Source organism: Coenobita brevimanus, chromosome 6, assembly GCF_032717465.1.
Source record: "Coenobita brevimanus isolate Jiangsu-jjx chromosome 6, ASM3271746v2, whole genome shotgun sequence".
Taxonomy (NCBI): Eukaryota; Metazoa; Arthropoda; class Malacostraca; order Decapoda; family Coenobitidae; genus Coenobita; species Coenobita brevimanus.
In genome coordinates this window covers 54,097,154-54,124,104 of record NC_136959.1, presented here as the reverse complement: position 1 = coordinate 54,124,104, position 26,951 = coordinate 54,097,154, and the positions used below count along the sequence as shown (strand labels likewise).

The 26,951-nt window shown below is 42.7% G+C and overlaps 1 protein-coding gene across 1 annotated transcript in view; it reads left to right on the top strand.

Moving 5' to 3' along the window:
• The window catches only part of LOC145401265 (uncharacterized), a 308,557-nt gene that overhangs the window by 114,779 nt on the left and 166,827 nt on the right, over positions 1-26,951 (top strand). The window contains exon 15 of the mRNA XM_080273595.1: positions 672-866. Coding sequence (XP_080129721.1) covers positions 672-866 — 195 coding nt within the window. The remainder of the gene's footprint in view (positions 1-671; positions 867-26,951) is intronic.

The following is a 26,951-nucleotide window of genomic DNA, read 5'->3' as shown; positions in this document are numbered from 1 at the left end:
AAATAATAACTCTTAATGTATGCCAACTACACTTCACTGTTTTCACAAGTACTGGAGCTATACAATCTTCACTACGCTGCACTAAACTGCACTGAAACTAAATCTGAAACAAAACTGACTCCCCCTGGCTCTTCCACCTCCTTATATAGCCTTCCCTTCTTCTCCAGAGTTCTAGTACTCTCTCAAAGGGACAACAGTTACCATTCAGAGACATTCAAAATACCTCAGAGTTTTCTTACAGTATGTAACACTCAGATTTATTTAGCATACAAACTGAGGTAAAATTACATAGTTTAACAAACAGTCACATAAATAAAACATTATAGAGGAAAAAGAGCACAAAAATTAATGTACAACTTACAAAATACCTCCACTCACAAATAGCAGGCTATCTGACAACTGATTCATACCCGAACTATGAGAATTGCTGAGAACCTTGCAGTACTACCTAACTAGCAAATCCCGCTACTCAACAAATGGTTTGGCACGGTCGCCCCTCTGGCAGGCGATGCCTCATATTATTTATATAATTTAAATATCAACATAGGTTGTATCAGTAGCATACCAGAGGATACTGAGGTGTAATATGCAACATAAATCTAGTGGAAAAGGTGCTTTGAAGTGTCCAAAGCCACTTAGAGTATGACTAAACAGCTGTATGTGTATTCCAGGGCTAAGCTGGTATCACAATGGGGTGCTGATAGGAACTGGTGGTGGTGGACAGGATGCGCTGGTGTGGCGGCAGGGTCCGTGCCACCACCTTCATCTCTATAACTGCTCCCCAGCTACCACCACAGGTACCATTGCAGCTGCTGCCTACACTGCCACACACTGTGTCTGGGCCTTCTGCTCTTTGGAATGCAAAGGTTAGTGGCCACAAAATAAAGATGAAAATATTTATACTTTTTTGGGGAGAGTTTGTCAAAGCTTGTACAGAAATACTAATAGAGGATATACAGTGGTAGGATATGTAGGGGTAGTTGGTGACAACCATCATCCACTCACTTGATGTAGTGCTGCATACTTTTTCCTTCACCTTTCTCATTCTTTTTCTGTGTATCCCCTCTTGTCTTCCTATTTCTCTCATCTTTCCTGTCACTCTTTATTACCCCTTCTTTCCTTTTCAGGTGGCTTTACACTGAGTGACAAACCTAATGGCTTTGTCTAAGCCAGGAAACCATTTATGGCACTGGATGGTAACCATATAACCACCTTATACATGTTCCCTTCAGCAAGTGGGTTGGCGGAGGTTTAGTGCCCCTCCCCATTTAACAATTACTGTATTTGCTGAACAATAAGACACTTTTTTACCAAAAAAGATTATACAAAAATTACCCTGCGTCCAATAGGCCCACATCATTGATGGGAGGCTGAACGCCAAAGACGTGAGGCTTGTAGGTAGGGGGTCAGGGTGAGGTGCTGTTAGCTGTAGCCCACCAAACACAACTTCTAGCAGAGCTATTGAAGACTTAAAATATATTGGTACATTATTGATATTATTTTCCTTAACAACTGTGCCAACTTTAACACATCGGTGTACCATACGAATGAGAAATGTTCCTAGAAAGGCCAAGGAAATTCTAAAAGAATTTTGAACATTAGTCACCATTTACATTGAACTGACAAATGATAACAGAGATGGTGCTGCACCCTAGTTACCAAATGCAGCATCACAAAACATCACAGCAGACATACAGTAGTATTGAATGTTACTCCTAGTTTTCATAACCCAAACAAGCGACACAAGATACACTGCACAGCTGTTCTGATCAGAGATAGAGTTTACAATATTCTGGCATTTTAAATTTACTTTCGTCACTAACCAATGGCCCAGAACCGATGCAGACACTGCTGTAAAATTGCTTTCAAGCTCATTGTCATTGAGTATGCAAAGGAACATGGCAATAGGGCAGTAGAGCGGTACTTTGGGCTGCCACCAATGGAAAAAATTATACGAACTTGGAGAAAACAAGAGCAGCGGCTGAAAGATGCTAGACGTAGTAAACACAGTCTCTGTAGTGCAACGGTAATTTGGCAAGAATTTGAAGAACGAAAAATATGGATATTAAATGAAAGGAGTTAGTGTGGTATTAGTAATGACCTTAATGGTACTGAGGGCAACTTGTTGTTTGAAGACAGTGATGATTCAGTTTCTGATTCAGCAAGTGCCAGGAATGAAGAGATTTGTTTGGATGACAGCTTTGAAGATCAGTTTTCAGGCTTTGGGGATGATTTACCGCTACCTGACTTTGAAGATGATGACTTTCTGGGCTTTGATGATGATGATGATTAAAATATTTATGGGAGGCCTACATTTTTTTCACTCTCATCTTAAATGTCAGGACCAACTTGCCTAGCCCTGGGTTCCTACGCATCTCATGGGGCGACATAGGATTGGATGATGGATGGATGAACTATTTTTTTTTTCTTAATGATATTCAATATAATATCAGTTTATATTAGCAGTATTATAATGGGCATCTGCTAATAAAATTTTGTTGAAAATAGGGCTTAGACAACCATTCTTGTATTTCAGGTCCGTCTATTGTGGAGCCTCTAACAGGCTCCAAAGTAAACAGTGCTATGTTGACATGTATTTGGGTAAATTGTAGCCTCTTACAAGTCTGTTAGTATTTTCTTTACAGGGTGTATGGTTATCTCAGCCTTATTACATCTGGTATCTGAGTTTAAACATTGATAACTGTGTGCATTAGACAATGATCCATATTTTATTTCTTTCGGATTCATCTGTTGGGGAGCCTCCATGTTGCCCTACATTATTCCAGTACTGTATTACAGTACATTGAGCTCTATCCATCAGTGCAATATCTGGCCCAGCACAATATCCAGTGCAGCTAACTTGGCTGTCTTAACCCTTTGAGATTCTGATGACGATTTTGAATGTCATTTCAATTCCAACCTCAGAGATTCTGATGATGCTTTTAATTGTCATTTAAAGATGCTTTTGTAAAATATTCACCATTAGGTGGGGGCACTCACCATGTAGTGCTGCTGTGGGGTGTCTGCCCTTTCCTCTCCTCCATCCTTCTTTCCTTTCATCCTCTTCTGTCTTCCTTTCCTTCATTCTTTCCTTATCCTTCTGCCTATGGGTAACTTTATACTCCCTCTTCTGTCTTTCTTTCCTTCATTCTTTCCTCTTCATTCTGCCTGTGGGTGACCCTACACTGAGTGACAAGCTAAATGGTTTCCTGTACACCAGGAAATCATTTACTGCTCTGGGTGGTAACCATATAACCAAATTTTGGTGCCTGGTGGATTAGCGGGTAATTATTGTGCTCCAGTTGGATTGAGCCTGTGAAGGTTTATATCCAAGGGATGGTTGGGGTTGATTGCTCATGTAATGCCACTCAGGGATGAGTGAGGCTGATCACTCTCATCTTAAATGTTGGGAACAACTGTCTAGCCACGGGCTCCTACGCTCCTCATGGGGCAATGTAGGATTGGATGATGGATGGATGGATGGAATTGCATTTACGCATCATAACAAAGAAACTCGGGCATGATGTCGTGGGATGGTTGCTTTGTGCGTGGCGGGCAGTGTGCATGTGGTATGACTCACGGCTTTGCCTCAAGGCAGGGAACAAAGGCAGTTGCGTTGTAGCTGTCATGACAGTCAGAGGTTATGTAATTGTCTCTCATTTTTCCTCGCACACATTTATGTCATTTTTACTTTCAACCCGTCACGTCCCGAGGTTTTCCGCACCTCCGACATCCCCCAATCCTGAAGTATTTTCGATTTTTTTTTTTTTTTTTTTTTTTGGCTAAAACCTCCGCTTTTGGTGAGAAACATTGAAAATTCATAGAGAAATCGCTCACCTAAGGTAAAATACTCGATCTAGGTAGGAGTACCTCCTTACCTGACTGGGTTTTCTACCAGGCTGGCACCAAAGAAAACGAGTTCTATGGGAGGGTAACTATTTCACACAACTCATAAATGCGTATTTATTTATTTACTTGGTACGAATTTATATGTAGTATGAGAGTATATTGGTTTTCAAGCAGTAATATAGGCATTAATAAGCATTGTTCCACTCACTAACTAATCACCATACCTGACCTTATTTTGCCACATTACCTGATCATTATTTCTGGCTGTTTCTTCTTCTAATGCTATGTAAACTTTGTCCTCCACATTGTCATCGATTGGGGAATCACTTTGGCCCTGAATATCTTTACTGGCCAGGTCACTGGTAACAGGTGAATTGCCAAGACAATGGCATGAGGGGGGGGGGGAGGTTATGCGGTGTAAGGCATTGTCCCTGCTTGGCATCTTGTAGAGGAATAGAGGAAGGTGTCCCGTGTATACATACGAAAAATCACGCGTGAAAATTGAAAATTGTGCAAATTAGGGACCTTGCAATTCCACGACATACCAATACGTTGCTGGGACTGGCAGATGCAAAATGTTGCAACGTACCCATACGTCGACGGGACGGGGCAGGTTAATATCTTTGCTTTCCTTTTTTGAACATTCTGCTAAAAACTGCATATATTCAACTCAAAATAACACCACATCAAGCATTCTATAGTGAAAAGCATGTCTACACAGAGCAATAAAAAAACAAGAATATGTGTCGAGAATCATGATATACTGTAATTGTGCATCTTTTTCATTTCACTCTACCGTTCAATGAAATGCATAAATAACCTTAATCTGCATAGCACTGTGAAGGTAATTTATTACAGTTTTGCATATTTTAAACCAGATTTATATATCTTTCTTAGATTTTTATCTCTGAATATTTTTCTACAGCAAGGTGTAAAAGTTTTGGTTTTCAGTTAACTTCACCTTGTCATTTTGACTTTTTATTTTCTTTGTGCAGTTTGCCACAAGGGCGTGGGAAGTAATTCCATCTTGTGTGGTGTGTGTGATAAATGGGTGCATAAGAGATGTAGTGGTATCAGAGGTAGACTGCGAGATAATGCTGATTTTATGTGTACGGCGTGCCGGGGTGATCAGGTGGAGATTGTCAGACGTGAAAGGATTGAACTTGCTGGTGAATCTCTTGAGTGTGTGGAAGAGTTTTGTTATTTGGGAGACATGTTGTGTGCTGGAGGTGGGGCTGGAGCTAGCTCTGTGGCTAGGGTGAGAAGTGGTTGGAAGAAGTTCAGGGAGCTCTTGCCTCTCCTGACATTGAGAGAGCTCTCCCTACATGCTAAGGGGTCTTTGTATGCAGCATGTGTTAGGAGTGTAATGCTGTATGGCAGTGAGACCTGGGCAGTGAAGGAGGAAGATATTCGCCAGCTCAGACATACAGAAATGACAATGATTAGGTGGATGTGCAGTGTGTCCCTGTGTCCAAGGCCTGGAGGGGCTGGGTTTACAATGGAAGAGTTGAGAGGTAGGATGGGACTGGAGTGTATTGGTGTTGTGATGAGGAGAGGTAGATTGAGGTGGTTTGGACATGTGGAGAGGATGGAGGATGATAATTGGGTGAGGAAGGTGAGAAGTGTTAATATTGGGGGTGGGGTTATGAGGGGTAGACCGAGAAAGACATGGGACGAGGTCATTAAGTGTGGCCTTAGGGTTAAGGGACTGAACAGGGAGGCTGCAATGGATCGTGCAGCGTGGAGAGCCGCCATTAGGTGACCAAGGCCGACACATGCAAGCATGTTGGAGCCTTTAAAAACGAAAACGATGAAAACGAAAACTACGACAGACTACAGCTATTCATCTTTAAAATAGCACCACAACCAGCATTCAGTCATCTATCTATCTATTGCCAGATGCCATAATCCCGCAAGGGGTGGCCATTTGACTCTGAGTTATTTGTTTTACAGGGAGGGGCACTAACCCTCCACCAACCCACTTGTTGACACGTAGGGAGCACGTATGGTTTGGTTATATGGTTACCACCCAGCGTTGTAAATGGTTTCTTGGCTTACAGGAAGCCATTTGGCTTGTCACTTAATGTAATGCCACCTGTAAAGGAAAGAAAAGCAATAAGAAGTGACAGGAAAGATGGGAGAAATAGGAAGAGAGGAGGACAGGCACAGAGAAAGAATGATAAAGGCCAAGGAAGAAGTAGGCAGCACTACATCAAGTGAGTGGATGATGGTTACCACCACCTACCACCATTTCAATCATAAAAGATGTATTTACTCTGACCGATCAAAGAAAAAGATTGTGAAGTGAATATGCGGCCGAAATTCATAAAAAAAAAATTGGATCTTTTTCGTTTCACTTTACTGCGGAATAAGATGCATAAATAACAATAATCAATATAGCACTGTAAAGGCAGTTTATTGTAGTTTTGCATGGTTTAAACCAGATTTATGTATCTTCATTAGATTTTTATTGCTGAATATTTTTGTGTGGTAAGGTATAAAATTGTTGGTTTTCACCTAATTTCACCTCATTATTTTTCCTTTTTTTCTTTGTTTTCCTTTTTTTAATATACTGTGATGTACTACAACTATTCAGCTTTATAATAGCACCACAATCAGCATTCAGTCTTAAAAGATGTATTTACACCGACTGATCAATGAAAAAGATTGTGAAACGAAAATGCAGCCGAGAATGATAAAAAATTTGCATCTTCTTCCTTTCACTTTACCGCATAAGAAAATGCATAAATAACCATAAACTCTATAGCACTGTAAAGATAATTTATTGTAGTTTTGCATGGTTTACATCAGATTTATATATCTTTAATAGTTTTTTTTTTTTTTTTTTGCTGAATATATTTCTATGGAGAGGTATAAAATTTTTGTTTTTTGCCTAACTTCAACTCATCATTTTGACTTTCTGTTTTCTTTGTTTTCCCATTTTGAACATACTATGATAAAGAACAACTATTCAGCTTTAAAATAATCCCAAAACCAACATTCTATCTTGAAAAGTGTATTTACAGAGAGTGATCAAAGAAAAATATTGCGGCGCGAAGTTGTGGGTCAGTGTGAGAGTGGCTGACTCTGGCACAGACATAAGTTGTCCAGGTGCTTGAGGGTGCAAAAGTGGATGTATGTGGATTAACTGAAACTAAATGGAAAGATGAGAGTGTGAGAGAATGGGAGTATGGATGGGGGATATGTGCAGGAGTAGGTGAGAATGAGAGGGCAAAAGAAGGAATGTGTATTGTTGTGAGTAACAGATGGAAGGAGAATAAAAGAGAGTATGGATCAGTTGGCTCAAGGATTGTGTGGGTAAGACTGAAAGTTGGACTACAAATGTGGGCAATTGTGTGTGTGTCTGTGCCAATGCAAGATCATGCAAGCAAAGTGAGAGAAGAGTTCTGGACAGATGTGGAAGTGTGCATGGAAAAGTTTAAAAGGAATGAGAGAGTGCTTTTGATTGGTGATATGAATGGTAAAGCAGGGAATGTGAAGGTGGATGGAGTAGTTGGTGAGTGGTGTGTGCCTGCTGAGATAGATGAGAATGGCAGTGCTTTAGTGGACATTTGTGCCGGGAGGGGTTTGGTAAGAGCCAATACCCTCTTCAGGCACAAAATGATCCACAGATATACATGGCAAGTGATGAGAAGGATGGATGGTGAACTGAATGAATGGAAGGCAATGATTGATTATGTCTGTGTGGATGCAAGGATGCGAAGATGTGTAATGGATGCAAGAGCATATAGAGGTTGGGGGAGTGGACTTTCTGACCACAACCAAATGGTGGTCAGAATCAAGGTCCAAGTAAAATGGAGAAATAGAAGAAGGAAAGGATGGGAGGAAGGAGTAGATGCAAGGAGAGTGGAAAGGTTACAAGATGATGAGAAAATGGCAGAATATAAGAGGGAATTGGAGGAACGATTGGGTAAATATGAATTGGAGCAGATGGGGGATGTGGAAGGTGTGTGCAAGATATTCACAGAAGAAATATGTGCAGCATGTGAGGTGGTGTGTGGGGTGAAGAGAAGATGAAAGGGGGTGCAAGGAATAGCATGGTAGAATGAAGAGGTGAGACAGGCTGTGGCACACACAAAAAAAAAGCGTATAATGAATGGATGAGAAATAGGGGCGTAGAAGAAGTTGAGAAATGGAAGAGAGAATTATATGTAGAAAGGCAGGTAGAGGTGAAAAGATTAATAAGTGAGAGTTAGGAGAGAGTGGATGAGGAATTTGGAAGGAATTTGAGTGAAAATTGGAGGGAATGTAAGAAAATGTTATGGAAAGAGGTAGAGAGAGTCAGACAGGGTGGCAATGAAGTTAGTAGGGGAGTGAGATAATAATGGTAGATTACTAGTGGAAAAGGGAGAAAAAGTGAGCAGATGGAGAGAACGCATTAATGAATTGTTGAATGTAGAGAATGAAAATAATGCGAGTATAAGTGCCTGGGGAATGGCTGGGAGAAGGAGGGAGGTGAGAAGAGAGGAAGAAATCAGTAGGATGGAAGTTGTGGAAGCAATGAAGAAAGTCAAAATGGAGAAAGCCCCAGGAATTGATGGAGTGTGTGGTGAAATGCTGAAGCATGGGGGAGAGATAGTAGCAGAATGGATGTGGAAGATGTGCATATTGGCCTGGGAGGAAGGTAGAGTCCCAGAGGAGTGGAAGTCAGGTATAATTATTCCCTTGTACAAAGGGAAAGGGGAAAAAGAAGTGTGTGGTAATCATAGGGGCATTTGTGTAATAGGAAAAGTGTATGGTAGGATACTTATTGACAGAGTTAGGGAAATAACAAAGGAATTAGTTGGAGAAGAACAGGGAGGCTTTACGAAGGGAAGAGGTTGTGCAGATCAGATATTCATTCTTAGATCTTTAGTGGAAAAGTTTCTGGAGAAGGGAAAGAAGTTGTATGCAGCCTTCATGGATTTGGAGAAAGCATATGACAGGGTTGATAGGCAAGGATTGTGGAAAGTATTAAGAATATATGGAGTAAATGTGAAGTTGTTGAATGCCTTGAGGAGTATGTATGAGGGTGCTGAGGCTTCAGTGCGTGTGGATGGTGAACTGAGTGAGTTTTTCTATTTGAAGGTTGGGTTGAAACAAGGATGTGTCATGTCTTCATGGTTGCTCAGTCTGTATATGGATGGGGTTATAAAAGAGATAAAAGGTAGGACAGTGGATTTTGGAGTGGCCCTAATGAGAGAGGGGAGTGTTTGGAAACTCCCTGTCCTGTTGTTTGCAGATGATACTGTGTTGTTAAGTGAAGATGAAGGAGAGCTGCAAGGCTTGGTGGATGAGTTTGAGAGACTGTGTAAGAAACGGAATCTAAAGGTGAATGTAGGGAAGAGTAAGGTTGTAGTCTTCAAGAGAGGTGAAGTCACTGAATGTACAGTGAGGTTGGTTGAGGAGGAAATGGAAAATGTGAGTATGTTTAAGTACTTGGGTAGTGTGATGAGTAAGGATGGAAGTTTGGAGGGTGAAGTGCTTGAAAGGGTACAACAAGGAAGAAAGGTTGCTGGTTCCTTGAAGGCAGTGATAAGAAACAGGGAAGTGAGCATGGAAGTGAAAAAGTTATTACATGACAGTATTGTGATACCAACTCTAACATGTGGAAGTGAAGCTTGGACATTGTTGGAAGGACACAAGTCAAGAGTGAGAGCAGTGGAAATGAGTTATTTGAGAGGAGCCTGTGGAGTCACATGGAGAGACAGACTGACAAATGAGGATGTGAAAGAGTGTTGTGGTGTGGAAGTGGATTTGATAGGAAGCATTAGGATAAACACATTGAGGTGGTTTGGCCATGTGGAGAGAAGGGAGAGTGAGAGACTGATGAGGAGAATGTATGTGAGTGAGGTGGAGGGGGAGAGAGGGTGGGGAAGGCCAAGGATGAGGTGTAGGGATGGAGTGGAGAGGTATATGTGAGAGGGGTGTGTGAATTGGGAGCAGGGCAGTGAAATGGCGGGGGACAGGGTGACGTGGAGGCGATTTGTTTTTGGCCACCCCATATAGGGGATTGAGGCATTTGGCTGTAGATAGATAGATAGATCTTGTTAAAATAGAAATCATTATTATTCAGGGAAACAGAAGGAATCGTGACACTAACAATTCCCTGACTCTGAAGATTGACAAGTCATAACTTCGTCCAATCTGTTCTCTTCGATATCTTGTGTACATTTCAGTCCAAAATTGTGTCTGATGTTGAATATTCCAACTCATTATGGATTGGTCTTCCTTATAATCTACTAAAGAAGGTTCAGTCAGTGTTGAATAGGGCAGCAAGGCATATCTTTGATTTTCCACCAGGAACCCCAACTGCCTTATCATGAACTGAGTTACATCGGTTGTCGGTAAAGGTGAGAATAGAATTTTGACTGTGTCTCATTACTTTCAAGCTTCTTAAGGTTGGTGAACCTAAATATCTTGTTGAATTGTTGAAACTTTTGCTAGCGCACCCAGGTGTGATGTTATGAAGTGAAAATTATCCCTTGTCTTTTTTTTTTTTTTTTTTTTTTTTATTTATTTATTTTCTTAATGCCAGGAAGAAGGGACCAAAGGCCAGGAGCCCACAAATTGTTCCTTCCAAGAAAAAAAAAAAAAAAAAAGAGAGAGAGCCAAATTCAAGATCCGTTCATTTTGAGAGGCCTGGCCACACCGCGTTTCAAAGATGAGATCATAGGAAATAGGAATACAGATGGAGGGAGACAGTTCCAGAGTTGACCTGTTGCATAAATGAAGGACAGGGAGTAACAGTTAATTATCATAGGAAGTAGGAAGTACAGATAGAGGGTGACAGTTCCAGAGTTAACCTGTTGCATAAATGAAGAACAAGGAGTAACAGTTAATTCCTGCATTAGGGAATTGGACAGAAAATGGATGAGACTTTGTTGCTAGATGGGTGCTACATGCCCATCGTAGAGGTGGAGGGATGCAGTCAGACAATTCAGAGGAGCAGTGACCATTGAAGCAGCGACAGAAAAGAGATAAAGATGCAACAGTGTGGTGATGAGACAGAGGTTGAAGGAAGCCAATAAGAGGAGGAGAGTTAATGAGATGAAAAGCCTTTAAGTTCACCTTGTTGAGAAAAGCTGTATGTGGAGGGCCTCCCCACACATGAGAGTTGTGCTCTACACAGGGACGAATAAAACCCGTGTATTAAATCACCAATTGTGTGGGGGTAAAGAATGTACAGAGTCGGCTTAGCACACCTAATCTTTTGGAGGCAGATTTTATAAGAGATATAATATGATTTTTTCAAGATAAATCCTGAGAGAATGAAACCCCAGTTATGTTTAAGGATGATGCTGGATATTATTAAAGATTATTGGGTACTCCTGTGGAAGATTTTTTTTGGGTTGATAGGTGTAAGAGGTGAGCCTTTGATAAATTAAAAACAAGAATGCTTTTACCCCGGTCAGAGATATGAGCCACGTCAGACTTTAGGTGTGCCATAGCCTCATCCCTTGTTTGTTAAAGTAACTGCTGAGATGGACGTTGCAGGAACTGAATGGAAAGGAGAAGGGTGGAATCATCAGCTTATGAGTGGGTAGGGTTAGATGTGCAGCTAGAAGGTCATTGATGAATAAAAGGAAGAGAGTACACTGAGGTGGTTTGGCCATGTGGAGAGGATGGAGGGTGAGAGACTGACAAGGAGAGTGTATGTGAGTGAGGTGGAGGGGGGGGGAGAGAGAGGGGGAGGCTGAGGATGAGATGGAGGGCTGGAGTGGAGAGGTATATGAGAGAGGGGTGTGTGAGTTGGGAGCAGGGCAGTGAAATGGCGGGGGACAGGGCGACGTGGAGGTGATTTGTTTGTGGCCACCCCATATGGGATTAAGGCGTCTGGCAGTAGATAGATAGATAGATAGTTGGTGATAGGGCAGAGTCCTGAGGAACACCACTTTTGATAGATCAAGGAGAAGAATGCTGGCCCTCTGCAGCAGCAGCTATAAAATGAGCAGAATGGAAGCTGTAGATGAAGGCACAGATAGAAGGATAGAAACCTTAGGAGGGTAGTTTGGAAATTAAAGACTTATGCCAGACTCGACTGAAAGCCTTTGAGTTGGCAAGTGCAGTGGCAAAGCTTTCGCCAAAGACCCGAAAGGAGGATGACCAGGAGTCTGAAAGGTAGATGAGGTGATCGCCAGTGGAGCGTCCCTGACGGAACCCATACTGACGATCAGAAAGAAAGTTGTGATAGGAAAGATGCTTTAAAATTTTTCTGTTAGGGATAGACTAGAAACTTTCGAGACAGAGGATGTTAAAGCAATTGGGTCATAGAGGGTTGGGAATGGTCACCCTTCTTTGGGACAGGCTGAATGAAAGCAAGCTTCCAGGAAGAAGGAAAGGTACAACTTGACAGACAAAGGCAAGAGGGTTTACCTAGGCAGGGTGTAAACACAGAAGCACAGTTCTTGAGGACAACAGGAGGGACCCCATCAGGCCCATATACCCTGTTAGTATTGAGGCCAGTGATGGCAGAAGAAATTTTAATGTCAGCCATGAGGAAGTCTGAAGGGGGAATTGATGGAGGAACAGCACCAGAATTGTCTAAGGTGGAATTGGAGGAAAAAGTCTGAGCAAAGAGTTCCGCCTTATCAGTAGAAGAAATAGCTACAGAGCCATCAGAGTAGAAAAGTGGAGGGAAGGATGATGAGGTAAGGTTGTTAGAAAGTTTTTTGGCAAGGTGCCAGAAGGAGCAGGAAGAATTCGAGTTCGAGAGGTGAGAGCATTTAGTACAGATGAAATTATTTTTAGCAGAGCGAGGAACAGACTTGTCACGTTTCCAGGTAGAAACATAAACAAGATGTGATTCAGGGGTGGGTTGGCTCTTTTATCTTTTGTAGGCCCTCTCCTTGTTGTGTACAGCATTAGAACAAGCGTGATTAAACCAAGGCTTTTTTTGCACTAGTCACAGGATACGAGAAAGGAATCTATGCTTCCATTCCCGAGAGAATAACCTCCGTAATGCGCAAGGCACACTCAGATGGCTCCTGGCCATGGAAGCAATAATCATTCCAGGGAAAATCAAAGAAGTATTGCCTGAGGCCCTCCCAATCAGCAGCTCCAAAGTGCCACAACCACTGTTTCTTTTGAGAGTCTGCAGGCCATACTGGAGCGATAGGACAGGTTAAGGTAATAAGGTTGTGATCAGTGGAGCCCAACGGAGAGGAAGGATTAACAGCGTGAGCAAAAGAATTAGTTGTAAGGAAGAGGTCAAGTATGTTGGAACTCTCCAAGGTGGTCAGGGATACAGGTAGGGTGCTGTACAAGCTTCATTATGTTATTAAGGGTAGAAAAGATGTAGGCTTGTTCACCAGGTGGATCAGTGAAAGGAGAGGAGAGCCAAGGGTAGTGGGGAATATTGAAATATCCTAGAATGGAGATTTTTGAGAAAGGAGAAATGGATAGGATGTGTTCCATCATAGAAGTAAGATAGTTGAAGAATTTTCCATAGTCAGTAGATTTAGGGGATAAGTTAACAGCACAGATGTGTTTAGTCAGAGAATGACAGGAAAGCCAAAGCCAGAGAGTAGAGAATTCAGAGGAATCAAGTTCAGGAACATGGGAGCAAGATAAGTTGTTGCTTACATGTACACAACAGCCACCTTTGGCGTTGAAATGAGTATAGAGATAGTAGGAGGATACAGAAAATGGTTTGCCATCAGTTGCCTCACACAGCTGAGTCTCAGTCAAGAAGAGAAGGTGAGGTTTGGAGGAGGAGAGGTGGTGCTTAACAGAGAGAAAGTTAGAGGAAAGGCCATGAATGTTGCAGAAATGAAGAAGTGAGTCAGACAATGGTTCCAGGCAACTCGATGAATTGCCACCAGGAGAGGGGCTGATGGTGAGGGGATTTATGGTCACCTCCCCCCCCCCCCAGGACTCTGAGGCTTGGTTCTATTTTTTATTATTATTATTATTATTATTTTTTTAATTTTGAATAAGAAGAGTAGTATGTAATGTGCATGTAGTTTGGTGTTGACAGTTAGAGAAACTTGTATTGGAGAGTGTGCTGACCTACCTTCTGTGTTACTGAAACACTGAAAAAGTACAGCAAAGGGGGATGGTCAGGAACTAGTCCTGATGGATGATGAAATGGCAGCTTCAGCTCTCCCTGTCACCAGCTTTCCATCCACCTTGTGCCTTGATGAGCCTTGTACCATGCTCTTCACCAGTCACCTTTCAATGATTGTTCTTTTTCCCATATTGCCCCTAGGTTATATAATAACTTGTCATTACCCATGAGGTAATTGACATCTGTTGAATCTTGACAGAACAGCTCAAAGCCTTTCTACTTTCAAGGAGCTATGATCTGGGGAAAGGTGTTGTGATGGGTGATGATAGAGTTTAAATTGCTGCCACTTCTGCTGACTAAGTTTGTATATGAATGTTTTCACATTTATTTTATTTTATTTTATTTTACTCTTAATTGAAAGTGTGTTGAATGTCAGTAAATTTCATATTGGAAAAACTGGCACTTTTGAGAACAAAAGACCATTGTATTATTATTATTATTATTATTATTATTATTATTATTATACTGAGTGACAAGCCAAATGGTTTCCTGTTCACCAGGAAACCATTTACTACGCTGGATGGTAACCATACGTTTTGGCCCCTGGTGGTTTAGTGGATAATTACAGCGCTCCAATCGAATTGAGCCGGCGAAGGTTTATATCCGAGGGGTGGTTGGGGTTTATTGCTCACGTAATGCCACTCAGGGGTGTGTGAGGCTGGACACTCTCATCTTAAATGTCGGGACCAACTTGCCCAGCCCTGGGCTGCTACATTCCCAATGGGGCACTGTAGGATTGGATGAGGATGGATGGATTATTATTATTATTATTATTATTATTATTATTATTATTATTATTCTCTATTATTATTATTATTATTATTATTATTATTATTATCATTATTATTATTATTGTTATTGTTATTATTATTATTATTATTATCCATCCATCCATCATCCAATTCTACGTTGCCCAATGAGAAGCGTAGAAGCCCGGGGCTAGGCAATTTGGTCCTGACATTTAAGATGAGAGTGACCAGCCTCACTCATCCCTGAGTGGCATTACATGAGCAATAACCCCAACCACCCCTTGGATATAAACCTTCACTGGCTCAATCCAATTGAAGTGCTGTAATTACCCACTAAACCACCAGGCGCCATAATTTGGTTATATGGTTACCACCCAGCATAGTAAATGGTTTCCTGGTGTACAGGAAACCATTAGCCTTGTCACTCAGTGTAGAGTCACCCATAGGCAGAAGGAAGGGGAAAGAATGAAAGAAAGAAAGACAAAAGAGGGAGTGTAAAGTCACCCGTAGGCAGAAGGACGAGGGAAGAATGAAGTAAAGAAAGACAGAAGAGGAAGGATGGAATGGAGAGAGGAGAGGAAAGGGCAGACACCCAAGAGCAGCACTACATCAAGTGAGTAGATGGTGAGCGCCCCCACCTACCACAAAATAATAATAATAATAATAATAATTATTATTATTATTATTATTATTATTATTATTATGGAGAGAGACTGGAATCGGTGAGAGAGTTCAAATACATGGGTACAGTGATAGAAAAGAGGAGAATGTTCAATAGAAGTGGAAAGTAGAGTGACACGGAAAAGAGAGTAGCTGGTGCTATGTAGGCCTTGATAAGAAACAGAGGCTTGAGTGTTGCAGCTGCACAAGGCTTACATGAAGGAGTGTTAGTGCCAACTTTAACATATGGATATGAGACTATGGTGTGGCTTGAACATGAAAAGTCAAGAGTGAGAACAGTGAAGATGGGACCGCTGAGGAATGTATGTGGAATACAAAGGGGATAGGATACAAAATTATGTGATTCATGAAAGATGTGGAGTGAGGAAGTCTGTGGACATGAGAATCAAAGAGAGTGTACTGAGATGGTATTGTCTTGTGGAGAGAATGGATAACAATTGAGTGGTGAAAAAGGTATATCTGAGTGAATTTGAAGGAGGGAGGGGGCATGGTAGGCCAAGGAGAAGGTGGAGGGATATGGTGGATGAGTGTGTGAGGAAGAGAGGTATGGAAGTCGGTGAGGTTAGGGAACTAACAAGAGATAGAGCTGGCCGGATGAATATTGTGAGAAGTGCATGATCAGGGATTTGGCACCACTGTTTAATGTGACAGCATCCAGATTGACTCAGTTGAATACATTTATGTGAAGCTACAGAATGTGGTGACTGTTTTTGGTATATCAGTTAGGGCCAGGATTCTATGGGCTTGAATGATGAGTGAATCAAATAATTGCCCTTTGGATTGGGCTGATTTGGGCGTCAGGACGTTGCAACTCCTCACCCTGCCCTAGGGTGGGAAAAGAGGTCCGGATAATGATGATGATGACTAGGACGACGACGACGATGATGATGAAGCAGACATAAAGCATGAGTGGTACATAAATAAATATGGCATAGGTGCTAGAATATGTGACTAAAGGAAGATTGTGATACTACAAAAGAAATGAAATGTGATGCGTGATAAAAAGAATAAAAAGCTAAAATAATGTTCTGTGAACTTTCAAAACAATTTTTGTTTGACTGTGAGGGAGGATATATATACAGTATATACAGTATACAGTAATCCTTCCAGTATCCGATGTAGTTGAGCCAAAGGCATGTCTGAAAAGTGGGTTTGTCCGGATATTGGGAAAATGCTTCCTGGACAGGTACTTATGGACCCTAACCCAGCCTAACTCAGAAAACCACCCATATAACTCCCAACCAGACTTGTATAGCACCTATTTAAGACCCTATTCACACCAATAAGGGATAGAAAGCATGAAATAAATGAAAAGGAACCAGAGAATGAGGATTTAGAGGTGAGTATGGAAAATATTTAGCAGTATCCGGGGTACTTACAACACGTCTGTGGCCATCGTGATAAGTAACCTTCCTCCTCTCAGACTCAGACAGTAAGAAGGTGCACCTGAAGCACCTGCAGTAATCCAGTGTTGCATTGAACTTAATCCTTTGCACTATGAATTCTAATTTCGTAACACTGTGCATTCTTTTCTTAGTTGCACTGCACTACACACCACTGTTGCACTCTGCACTTAAGCCTTAGCACTCTGAATTCTAATTTCTTACCACTGCACATTCTTTTCTTACTTGCTCTTGCACTTGAAACTCTCCACTGTACAGTAGCACTCTGCACCCCGTCCTTTGCACTGTGAATTCTAACTTCTTAACACTGTACATTATATTCTTTACACTGCACAACACTGTATCAGCATGAAGCAGTCGATTTTTGCAAACCTGGGAGTGTACATAACCTTCCTCTCCACGTTGCATTTGGTCTTTGATGCAAAGTCAGCCATGTATTAGGTGAGTTTATCCTGGGATTTCTTGATATCAATCAAGGTAGCGTGGGCCAGGTTGAATTCTTGGAGGATGCGAGACGTCGACCATCCCGCGTCCACCTTCTCCAATATCTCCTCCTCCTTCTCCAGAGTCAGAACCACTTGTTTCCTCTTCTCGGTTAGCAGGGCCATCATCACACACATGAGTAAGAGGCAGCATAGGAACAACGAGGATCGTAGGAGGCTGGGGCTAGGCAAGTTGGTTCTGACATTTAAGATGAGAGTGATCAGCCTCACTCATCCCTGAGTGGCATTATGTGAGCAGTAAACCCCAACCACCCCTTGGATATAAACATTCACTGGCTCAATCCAATTGGAGTGCCGTAAGTACCCACTAAACCACCAGGCACCAAAATTTGGTTATATGGTTACCACCCAGTGTAGTAAATGGTTTCCTGGTGAACAGGAAACCATTTGGCTTGTCACTCAGTGTAGAGTCACCCTCAGGCAGAAGGAAGAGGAAAGAATGAAAGAAAGAAAGACAGAAGAGGGAGTGTAAAGTCACCCGTAGGCAGAAGGAGGGGTAAAGAATGAAGGAAAGACAGAAGAGAATGGAAGGAAAGAAGGATGGAGGAGGGGAAAGGGCAGAGACCCGAGAGCAGCACTACATTGAGTGAGTGGATAGCGAATGCCCCCACCTACCACAGTGTAGTGTTAAGAAATTATAATTCCGAGTGCAAAGGATTAAGTGCAGAGTGCAAACTGGCATGTTGCAACTGGCGTGGTGCAAGTAAGAACAGAATGTGCAGTGTTAAACAGTTATAATTCACAGTGCAAAGGATTAAGTGCAGCACAACACTGGATTACTGTACATGCATCAAGAGCATTTTCACCACTGTCAGAGCCATAGAGAAGGTGGGTTAATCTTCGTGATGGCCACGGATGTGTTGTAAGTAACCTGTACACTGCTGAATATTTTCCATACTCACTTCTAATTCCTCATTCTCTGGTTCCCTTTCATTTATTTCATGCTTTCTGTCCCATATTTGTGTGAATAGGGTCTTAAATAGGTACTGTGTATGTCTGATAGGGAGTTATTTAGGTGGTTTTCAAAGTTAGGTTGGGTTAGGGTCCATAAGTACCTGTTCAGGGGGCATTTCCCCCAAGTCCCAGACATGCCTTTGGCTCTATTACATCGAATCTCGGAGGGATTACTATATATATATATAATATATATATATATATATATATATATATATATATAATATATATATATATATATATATATATATATACAGTAACCCCTCCAATATCCGGATCAATAGAGCCATCGGTAGGTTCGGATATTGGTTTCGTCCGGATATTGGGCTCCAGCCTATGGACTTGTACTTATGGACCCTAACTCAGAGAAACACCTATACAACTCCCTCCGGACATGCATAGCACCTATTTAACACCCAAATCACACCCATAAGGCACATAAATGACTGAAATAAATGCAAAAGAAACATAAAATGTGGGTTTAGAAGTATGTTCATACATTAATAAACATTCTGGTACTTATGGACTCTAACCGAACCTAACCGAACTCTGAAAAACACATTCCTACTGCACATGCATCAGGTAAGTATAGTATGGAAAGAAGTACAGTATGACACTTTCTGGTAAGTATAGTATGGAAAAAAGTACAATATGAAACATTCTGGTAAATATAGTATGGAAAATAGTACAACATGAAACATTCTGGCTACTTACAGCAAGTCCCTGGCCACCTCGATGAATAACCGCCTCCTCTCGGACTCTGACAGTAAGAACGATTTCCTGAAGCACTTGCACTACACTCTTCCTGAAGTCTTGCACTGAACTTAGTCACTAACACACAGAAGTCCGTTCTTTTCACAGTGTTCACTTTAGTCCAAATAATGTTCCATTTTACTTCAGGTGTTGCACATTAACTTTTCCCCAGTTTTTTTAATTTTCCAAAGCCAAAACAAAGAAGGTTAGTTACGTTAAATTTCTTTTCTACTGAGTCTTTTCTCCCAACTTGAAAACCTTAACACAACACACCGTTTTTTTCACTGCACAACACTCAAAATTCCCGTGTGGTCTAGTGGAGAAGTTCTTGCTGTTTATTCACTGTCAGAGCCCGAGAGTATCACTGGCAGGCGTCCAAGGGGTGCATCGGTGGGTCGTGGTGATGGTGTACCGACTACAGAAGACTCTGAAGACAGCCGCAAACTCACGTCGTGCGGTGACTCCACTGTAGCTGATGTGCTGGGCTGTGGCTTGGAGCATGAGGGCCTGTCTTGGGGAGGCAACGGAGTGGAACCAGGGCTTGGCACAGCGGGGGTCACGGGCCTGAAAAAACTGTCAATCGTTGACTGACGCAAGGACCGACGATTCTGGCGATTGATGATGCGCTGCCGGAAAGCACGCACTTCCTCCACGAGTCCCAAGGGCCCCATCTCCCTGTCACAGTCCGGGTGTTCCAGATAGTCTAGGACGAATTCTAGATGTTCCCGGAGTGCGCTCAGCTTGGGGATGGCTGGAGTAGTGTCCTGCTGAGCGGAGTCTGCATCATCATCGCCTTCGTCGTCGGAATCTTCAAGTTCGGGACTGACACCAGCAACCGAAGACGCGATCTCGATATCAGACAACGTCTGATACCCAGGATCGCCCTCGTCGTCGTCCAACCACTCACGAACATCGTCCACATCAACATCGTCGCCGTGTGTACGTAGCCGTGCATGGAAGTCATCAACGTCAAACCCTAGGAAATCGTACTCCACATCTGTTCCGAGAAGCAGACGAGACCAACCACTTTCAAGAGTTTTCACAGGGACTTCCTTCCATGCACTAGCCCAGTTGTACAGCGCAGACTTGATGTTGTAGCGGCGAAGGTTTTCCAAAGTCCGCTTGCCTCGAGTGTCACGTCCTTCCCTGCGCTCGTCCTCGTCCTCGAGAACAACCATCACCTCGTCCAGGAACTTCCGACGGTACAGGCGCTTTGTTGCCATGATCACTCCTTGGTCCATTGGTTGAATGAGAGCAGTCGTATTAGGTGGCAGAAACATGCACCTAATACGGCCATTTTCAGCAACCAAGTCCTTGTTGCACGGGTGGGCAGGTGCATTGACGAGGAGAAGGAGAGCCTTTACCTGGTCGCGAGGAATTCCCAGTGTCTTCGTCTGGTAATGTATGACCTCCTTGACGAAGTGATGGTGAAACCAGTCTTTGAAAATCACAGCTGTGAACCATGCTTTCAAAGAATGGTACCATACGACAGGAAGGACATCCATCACCCCACGAAGGCACCGAGGCTGCTTTGCACGGCCAACAATAACGGGCTTAAGCCGGTGCATGCCGTTAGCATTGGCACAACACAAAGCAGATATCCGTTCCTTAGAAAGCTTGCGGCCAGGTACACGCTTCTCTGTCTCATCGGCTAGAGTGTTCGTTGGCACCGAGCGATAGAATAGGCCAGTTTCGTCAGCGTTATAGACTTGACCGAGAGTGAGGCCCTCCCTGTTGATCAAGCCTTTCACCTTGTGCCGAAACTCGTCCTCTCCATCCACGTTAGCGTCCAATGCTTCGCCATGTGCTTTACGGTTAGTAAGGCCATGTCGTAACTTGAACGCGAAGAGCCAACCCTCGGATGCCTTGAAGTCAAGGGCGTCGTGAAGCCTTGCAAACTTCTCAGCAGCAGCCTTCAGCTCTGTTCCACGTACCATCACACCAGCTGCACGTTGCTGTCGATACCAAATCAACGTGGAGCGGTCGATCTCTGCATACTTGGGGGTAAACGTAACCTTCCTCTCCACGTTGCGTTTGCTTCTCGACGAGAAGTCAGCCATGTACTGCATGAGCTTGTCTCGGGAACGTTTGATATCGAACAAAGTCGACCGGGCCAGGTTGAACTCGCGGAGAATGCGTGAGGAAGACCAACCCGCATCAACCTTCTCCAATATCTCCCGTTTCTTCTCCAGAGTCAACACCACTCTCTTCCTTTTCTCAGGTGGCGGGGCCATCATCACACACACTAAGAGTAGGGCAGAGAGCAGCAGGAGGCCTTGCAGCAAGTACGGCACCACCACAAAAGCGAGCACGTGGGCAGCCATGGCGAACAGCGTAAGTCTTGTCGCGGTGAGAGACAGGCGGGAAGTGGGGAGGATGCAGCGGCGCTCTATCGGACATCGGAGGAATGACGAACCAAAACAATGCTCTCACGTGGCGCGCGCGGCAAGTTCAAATTACGGACGGCAAAAAATCGATTTTTTTTTCCAATTTTTTTGGATTTTCGAACCATTTTGGGAATGTTTGATCCCAGGACGATAAGGTCCGGGTAGTGGGGATGTTCGGTTATTGGGCGTCCAGATATTAGAGTGATTACTGTATATATATATATACAGTAAAAGTCCAATATTTCGGCATCCAATTCCCCGGCAAATCTGACATTTCGGCAGTTTTGAGAAATAGTCCCATTTACGAAAATCGCCGATCGTTCGGCAGATTCTCCGATTTTTTTCATCAGTCTTGAAATTCTCCATGAGGCTCGCCAACTAGCTACCCGCCTTTACCCGCCTTAGTGAGTGAGATAGTGAAAGTGATGGAACGAGTCTACCACTGCCATGAAGCTCAGAGGCTAGCTCTTTCTCCTATAGCATAAAGAGAGGACAAACATGTAGTGAGTCTAGCATGGGAAAGAGAATCTGTTTCGCCATTCTTCCGCCATTCTTCCGAGTTGTTGCCGTGCTGCTGCCGACTTCTCTTGATTCTTCTGTGTGCTTTGTGAACTTCGTACCGAAATACCTCTGAAATTACTATTCGAGTGTGCTGGGGACTTCTTCCAGCAGTAGCAGACTCCAATCAACCCCTTCTATTGTACATATGTAAATAAGGAACCTACTATAAGCTTAGGTAAGTGCATGTGAACTTGTAGGCCTACTGTACCATTACATTTATATACAGTATGTTCACTAATTTCTTTATTTTTCATATTCATGTACAGTATAGTACTGTATTCATTACAGTATTGTACAGTATCAAACAGTATACAGTACTCTCTCCAAACACATTTGTAATGATATGAGTAATGATGATAGTGTTCACCGAAACATATACAGTAAGGTACTGAGTGGGTAGAGTTTTCGATAATTCGGCAATTTTGATATTTCGGCACTTGCCTGGTCCCATAGATGCCGAAAAATCGGACTTCTACTGTATATATATATATATATATATATACAGTATATATGTATATACACAGTACATCCCCACAGTACTCAAGTTCCGAGTACGTGATCCCCCTTGCACGCGAGGACCTTTTTTTTTTTTTATTTTAGTGTATTTTTTATTAGGAAGCGAATTGAACTCCTTGTAAGCGAGATGGGCAACGAAGAGTGGCCCAAATCCTGGGTTACCCCGAGTATGCGACATTGCCCCCCCCAAGAAACGATAATGGTTACTTACGCTCCACTCAGATTGTGACATCGATGCTGCGCACTCGTCATGTGGTGCCCATATGCACCACTTGGAGGGTGGTGGAGTCCCAGCAGAGGAAACACACACGCACAAAGGGTACACACGCTGTTCCAGCTACATCCCCATGTTCTCTGAGGCAATTTTTTTTGTGAGCCAGGATGTCTTACCCCTCCTCCAGGAAGAAGAAGTGCATAACCCATGCCATGAAGATGCAAGTCATTAGGAAGAAGGAGAGTTGGAAGGGTAACACGGCCATTGGCAAGGAACTAGGCTTGGCAGAATCGTCCATGCGAACTATATGGGCTAACAGGGAGACCATAAAGAAGACTGTGAAGTCATATGGGACAGCGGCATTGGACAGGAGAAGCAGGCTGACCAACCAGGCTATAATTCATTATGGAGCGGTACCTGGCTACATTTATCCTGAGGAAGGAGAAGGAAGGAATTCCACTGAGCGGGGGCTACATCAGGGACCTGGCCAAGATTTTCTACAAAGCTGCAGCTCTGAAGCTTGCTGTAAAGAAACCATTTAAAGCCTCCATGGGATGGCTTTTCCGCTTTCTGAAGAAGAAGGAGCTACGTCACACTCGCCTTATGGGGGAGCGTGCATCAGCGGATGAAATGCTGGCCAGGGATTATCCAGCCATCCTAAAGGGGATAATCGACGAGGGCGGCTACAGCAGGGACCAAATTTATAACATTGATGAAACAGCCCTATACTACAAGGCTATGCCAAAGTGTACTTATATCAGTAAGCAACAGCGCCAGGCCCGGGGCAGAAAAATGACAAGAGCGGGATAACAGTAATGTTAGCTGTGAACTTATCATACTCACACAAGATGCGTCCTGTTGTGGTGCATACTGCATTACACCCCAGATGTTACAAGAATCTTCGCTGCATGAATGACAGTGGGGTATACTGGTACAGCAACTCCAACAGTTGGATGACGAGTAGCATCATTTCCGAGTGGCTGTTGTGGCACTTCATCTCTGATGCCAAGGCTAAATCCCGGGAACTTGGCATCCCCTTCAAGGTACGTCTCATCTTCGACAATGCTCCAAGTCATCCAACCTGGCTAGCAAGGAATGCAGGATCATTTTTCTGGCCCCAAGAACGACCTCTCTCATCCAACTGCTAGACCAGGAGTTGATTGCAATGGTCAAGCAGCTATACCACCAATGCCTTTACAATCACCTCCACAGCAAGACCGACAACTGTGAGGAACTACAGGCAATTCTTGACCTGAACACGGTTGGGAGTGATGTCATGGATGCCGAGGATGGTTTGGAACCGCCATCCGCTTCACCTGCTTCATCCTCACCACGAACAGCACCCACACAACCAACTTCAACTCCTGAGAAGACTGTTATGGCTTTTTGGCGGTCATTCAACCTCAAGGATGCCATCACTCTCTTGTTGTCCTCTTGGGCAGATATAACCGCTGCAACAATAAACCATGCTTGGTGCCTCCTCGTACCACACCTGTGTGAAATCACACCGGGAAGCAGCTTTCAGTCCCCGGCTGCTGCCAAGGCAGCCACTCTCACAAGTGCACAAGCTGTGTCCGGGTTTCAAGCCGTCTTGCTGGAGGAGATCAGGGGTTTACATTCAGCAGCAGCAGAGCAGGATCCCCAGGAAATCGTGCAGCGAGTGGACAAGGCCGACACAGAGCAGGAGATCGCAGCAGAACAGCCAGCAAACACCAGTGATGGAGAGTGAAGATTTGTCCATGATGGAGATCAGCTGGGTACTGTGTGCCCTTGATAAATTGAAGGAAGAATTCAAGGACATCGAACACTCTCAGTTGTGAGTGGAGGAGGTGATGTCTTCATTGGACAGAAGCTGCTGCTACTACACCAACAAGCACAACCAGGAAGTAAACAGACAGAAGCAAACACTCATCACCCGTTACCTTCGGCTTGAAGAAAGTGAGGGATCACATCCTTCAACATCAGAAGAGCCACATCCTGAGGAGGATCAAGAGGCTGATTCGATGTCTGAGGTGTCAGAAATAGACTTTGAAGGGTTTATGAACAAAGTGAGTGCATTAGATGGTGAAAGTGTCGAAAATGCTGGTGACGAAAGTGGTGAGGAAGATGGTGTGTCGGGTGGTGTGGTGGGTGATGAAGGAGATGCACGCTAGGTGCCTCATCCTGCCTCGGATCCTCTTGTTACCTCCATCACACCTGTTGTCCTCTTGGGTAAAGGTGAGCAGCCATATTCTTGTTGATTTACCTAGTAAAGCCATAATCTTGGTTTACTTTATCTTAGGTAATATGTCTTAGATAGTTTCCCTATATAGTACAGTACTTAGGTCTGAAAGGCATTTCAAGGGTTCCCCATGAGGGGGGGGTTGCCACCCATGTGTAATTTTTCCCATAAGTTTATGTATTCACAGTATGCGAATTCCTAGTACGTGACGTCCTCTGCCACCCATATAGGTGTGTACTAGGGGGATGTACTGTATATACAGTATATATATACAGTATATTTATATATTTATATATATATATATATATATATATATATATATATATATATATATATATAAGGAACCTCTTGATTTACACGAGTATTGTTTTCCAGAAGAAGTCATGTAATTTGAATTTTGTGTAATTTAAACATAATTTTCCCACAAAAATACATGTTAAGTGAAGGAGTTAGGCACTGTGAACTTTCTATAGTACTATGTGGTAAATAAAATAGTTATACAATACTTTGTTACCTTTATTTACACTTGAATTATGTACACACACGGTACAGATAGAGAGGAGAGGCACAGGCAAATGACATTACAAAATCTCGTCTGAATCAGTCTCCTGCTCTGACTGACAGCGTGAGACCTCTGGTGGACGCAAAATGAAATGCCACATGGTGCAAGTTTTGCTTTTTCTTAAATCGTGTTAATTTAAGAAAAACGTACATTATAAACAAAAAGGCAGAATTTTTACGTCATGTTATTTCAAAAACGTGTAATTTAAGCTCGTGTAAATCAAGTGGTACCTGTATATATATATATATATATATATATATATATATATATATATATATATATAGGGTATTTACAGTAACTTCTCAAATAACTCGAGGGTTATGTTCGTGGAGAGGTCGCATCATCTAAATATGAGTTATTTAAACATAATTTTCCCATAAGAAACACTGGTAATATTGGGGGTAACGTTCCTGAACTCTGGGAAAGTCTACCCATTTGGGAAGTTATGCTACACTAAACTTAAAAGCAACAATATTAGTTTGAAAGAAAATCCACGTAAAAAACAAAAACAGTATATTTGGGGAGAAATAAACAACATTTGGGCCCTAGTTGGGTCGAAGCAGTGTTTACTTCTCCCCAAATACATACAGTGCTGTTTTCATTTTTTATGTGGATTTTCTTTCAATTTTGCTTCTTTCATGGCATTGTGAAAGTTCCTCAGCATTATTAATGCATTAGTAGGTCATAGAAACAATACAGTAAAAGCAACATTTTCATTACGGTAAGTAGGTTACAAACAATAACAGCACACAGCATCACTTCATCTACACATCACTCGTCATCTGCTACTGTCCCTCCTCACCACGCTTCCCTACCTCCAGCCCTCCCCCACCTCCCGCCGCTTCCCCTCCTTGCTCTGCTGTCCTGATATGTAAAGACTTAATTTACCATAATGAAACAGATACAATATATATATTTTTTTTTTCAACTGAATAAATTAAACCATCCCCGAGACGGTCTATCAGCTTGGGACTCTCCAAGGCGCGTGCGGCTAATTTGAAAACATCACGTACATGTAAAGTCACATTAAATTGAGAAACCCTTGTTAGTTAAACCTATCTCCTTAAACATTTGCTTGTGTTAAAACGAAAACGTGCTGTTTAAACTCGCGTTAGTTGAGAGGTTATTGTATATGTGAACTGGGAGCAGGGCAGTGAAATGGCCGGGGACAGGGGGACAGGGTGACGTGGAGGCAATTTGTTTGTGGCCACCTCGTATAAGGGATTAAGGCGTCTGGCAATATATATATATATATATATATATATATATATATATATATATATATATACATATATATATATATATATATATATATATATATATATATATATAGTACAACCTCGATATAACGGACTTCAATAGACTGGACTTTCCTTTTATCAGACTCTAGGAGCTACCGGACTAAATTCCTATACATTAGAGAGAGTCCAATAAACCTCTCTCTCTCTCTCTCTCTCTCTCTCTCTCTCCATACTGTAAAACCTCGATATAATGGACTTCAGTAGACTGGAATTCACTTTTATCAGACT